This window comes from Marmota monax, unplaced genomic scaffold, assembly GCF_021218885.2.
Source record: "Marmota monax isolate L192 unplaced genomic scaffold, Marmota_monax_Labrador192_F-V1.1 WCK01_AAM20220418_F8-fsc00510, whole genome shotgun sequence".
NCBI classification, from domain to species: domain Eukaryota; kingdom Metazoa; phylum Chordata; class Mammalia; order Rodentia; family Sciuridae; genus Marmota; species Marmota monax.
In genome coordinates, this window is record NW_026693173.1 from 226,428 (window position 1) to 230,222 (window position 3,795).

General features: G+C 47.2%; 1 gene segment (V, D, J or C); it reads left to right on the top strand.

The window, feature by feature from the left end:
• The first annotated feature begins 2,001 nt into the window (after positions 1-2,001).
• On the top strand, positions 2,002-2,621 carry LOC131424611 (immunoglobulin kappa variable 1-16-like). The segment is given in 2 exon segments: positions 2,002-2,156; positions 2,260-2,621. Coding segments are annotated over 2 exon segments (402 nt in total).
• The last annotated feature ends 1,174 nt before the right edge of the window (positions 2,622-3,795 follow it).

Here is a 3,795-nt window from a genome sequence, read left to right on the forward strand (position 1 = left end):
CCTAGCATGCCCAAGGTCCTCACTATGATGCATCTCCAACAATAGAGCTCAAAAAAAGTTAACATGAAATTGTTGAAAAGTTCCTCAATCCTTTATAGATATCCCATTCCTCATCAAAGTATCAGTGTCAGGCTGAACTCATGGAACATCTTTTGTTTAATGGGTTAGTTTGCATAATTACAAATCTTGATTTTCAAGTTGTCCAGACCTGGCCAGTGAAAGGCTCCTTCCTGGTAGTTTCTCTTTACTTTTGCCAGGGTCTCATTATTTTTGGAGGACTTCTTTTGTTCCCAACTCAAGGTGGTGGAGGGGTTTCTTATGCTAAGATTCCTTTAGTGGCAAATAAGTCTGGGCACTGTGAGTGCGTGTTGGGAGCATGGGCTACTGTACCTGGGTTAAAGAGAATGAGTAAATAACTCTCTCAGTCAACCCATCTATGGACCTCAACATCTATCATCTCCTGATCTATCTGCATGCACACTCCTTATCTATTCCTACATACAATTCCGAGATTATTCTGATATTTCTGATTCTAGTCAAAATTGTGTTTGTTCTACCGACGTCCCTTTTTGTTTGGGATCCCTTCCATCTGCAGTGAGAATCGTGGCTCTGATTGTCTCTGCTGCATTGTTTCCCACCAACATTCCTCTGACTGAAAACAACCTCTTGACATTGGCCTGCCCTCCATTAGACAGCCTCATGGCCACTCTTGAATGTACCCTGATCCTGCTCTGATACCCCTTGCCAGGGCCCCTCAATCTTTACACACAGGTATGGATGCTGTGTCAATTGCCTTTTGTCACTGTGAAAAAAACCTGGGGGTAAAACACTTTAGAGGAGGAAAGAGTTTCTCTGGGTCATGGTTTCAGTCCATGATCACCTGGCTCCAAGGCAGAAGTATCACGGCGGAAGGTCTGGTTGGAGGAATGCTGCTCAGCCATGGGATAAGGAAGGTATGAGGAAGGGCTCAGGGTAAAGAAGCACCCTGCAGGGCACAATCTCAGTGACCTCCTCCTTCCCACAGGTTCTACCCCCCCAAAATCATTTAATCATTCATTCATCAAATGGATGAATACCGTGATGAGGTCTTCACCCTGAGAGACTTTGGGGGACCCTTCATATGTAAGCTATAACAGAAGCCCTCCTCCCTCTGCCTATGTCCCCACCTGCACACTGGGGCCACACTGCAGTGTGTCTTCCTCATCAGGCTCCACATTTGACCTGGAAAGGGGTCTGCACTAACACCATCTTCATGAGAGGACACCCTCCTCCCCTTGCTTCAGTGTCCCCTCCACCACCCAGGTGTCCACTTTTGCTACAGTACCCTGGAGGGTTTTCCAGCCCAGTCTTCTGAAACATCTTTGTCCTCACCAAGCACGTGCCCCAGCCTTGCACCAGCCTCTGGGACAGTGTTATCTTAGGACCTGGGTGAGATTTGGTGACAGAATAAAGACAGGTTAGGATACAGGGTAGACTCAGGGCAGAGGAGCAACTTGTCCAGGAGACCAGAATGAAGGGACACCAGTGGCACATGGTCAACGTCCTTCCCTTCCTTACCAACCTCGGTGCCTGTACTTGGTGTGTTGTGTCCCTTTCTGTTGCTTCCTCTTACCGCCCTTTGCATTTCTGGCTGGTAACACTGATGATTTTTCATGCCCAGGTCTTCAAAGAGTCAGGTATAGAGGAAGCCTCTCTGGAATAAATATTGTGCTCAGGTATAAAAATGAAGATATCAGTGACTCCTCCTCCAGGGTGTGGGGCTGTGACAGAGTTCATGAACCTCATCTTGGTTGGAGAGTGAGCAGAAGTGTGTCCTGAACCTTGAGGAGACCAAGAGGTCTCTCTGCTCACAGGAACGAGGGATGGTTCTCTCCTGTGCCTCTCAGGAAACACATTTTCTCTAGCAAATCTGGGCTGCCCTGGCCTATGGTGTGGCACCTGGGGACACTTGGCCAGGCCTTATAGGAGCCTTCCTGCAGCTGTGCCCTGCCTGCCTAGCCCTGCTGATTTGCATGTGCCTGAAGCACAGCCCACTGCCCTGAGGACTTCTTAAGAGGCTGCTGACACCCTGTGCATGAGTCAGTCCTAGTCAAGACACAGCATGGCCATGAGGGCTCCTGCTCAGTTCCTGGGGCTCCTGCTGCTCTGTCTCCCAGGTAAGGAGGGACAGCATGGGGGATGTGCTGCCTGGTGTTCAGGGAAATCCTCTTATGACATTATTAATTGTGTGCATATTTCTTCTCATGTGTTCAATTGTAGGTGCCAAATGTGACATTATAATGACCCAGTCTCCAGCCTCCCTGTCTAAATCTCAAGGAGAAACAGTCACCATCAGTTGCCGGGCCAGTCAGGGCATTAGCAATTACTTAAGCTGGTACCAGCAGAAACCAGGGCAAGCTCCTAAGCTCCTGATCTATTATACCAACCGTTTGCAAATTGGGGTCCCCTCAAGGTTCAGTGGCAGTGGATCTGGGACAGATTATTCTCTCACCATCAGCAGCCTGGAGCCTGAAGATTTTGCCACTTATTACTGTCAACAGTATAGCAGTTGGCCGCACACAGTGACACAGGCCATGACAAAAACCTCCCAGGGAGCAGAAGTGTGAGGCTGGGCTGCCCCAGCTGCTCCTCCTGCTGCCTCCACCTGCTGAGGGCACTGCTCATGGGCAGCCAGGATCCCAGGGCCACTGAGGGGGGGGTCTTTCTAGGCCTGGAGAAGTTCCTCTGCACCCTGTTTCTTTCTCCTTGTCAGCCCCAGCACTCAACCTTGAGTTGGTGTCTTTGAAGCTGTGTGCGCTACTCAGTGCAGTAGTGCTCCACCCAACAATGATGAGAAGAGAAAGGAGGCCAATCAGGAGAAGCTGAGTTCTTACCTCATGGTATGCAGGAACCTGGTGCTGAGTGAGTTCAGCCAAGATGCCCAGGGGAACAGAATTGGTGTTCAGAGACAGAAAAATGAAGATAGTTTTTATGACAGAGATGACACTACAAAAACTGTGGACAAGACCTTTTCATAGGAAGTGATCTCGGTCAGCCTCATATGCAGTCACCTGGTGTATAAAGTGGAATCTACATCAATAATCATAAGAGAGTGAAAGTTGCAACCCACCAGAAACCTTCAACAGAAAGACCATAAAACTGAACCATAAATAGCATCAAGCTGCCTGGGGACTGATCTAGAACACGCTCATATGTTTGGAAATGTGAAGTCGTCCCTGAGTTGGAGCCTGTCCTGTCCGTGCACATACTTGTGATCGAGGCCTTCCACTCAGAGCACAAGCAGATGTGCACAGATCCCCATGTGCAGGGACCACACAGCATTATCTGTAATAACTGCAACCTGAATCAGGTAAATGCCGATCAAGAGTAGAATGGATAAATAGAAGAAGGGAAGTACATGCAATAAAATACTATACACCAGTGAAAACATTTTCTGCCTTCAAGATCCCTACAAGAGTACACAAGAGCTAGATACACTGGAGCTCATTACCCATGATTCTATTTTTATGAGATTCAAAAGTGGCAAAATTTTGATAATTGTTTAAAGTTAGCTACGAAATTTCATGGAAAAATTTGGGATCAATGACTGGTTATACTTGCTTGAGGGTTTTTTCTGTAGCATTTTGCATATATTATTCTCTTCCCTCCTGCCTGAATATTTCTTCTGGGAAATTTCCGATAGACACATGGAAGTTCTCTTGGATGTCATGTGTTGCTTTTCTCTTGTGGTTTTCAAAACTGTCTCTGTAAATTTTAAAAATTTGTTCATGACATATTGTAGTGTCCCCTTCTTTT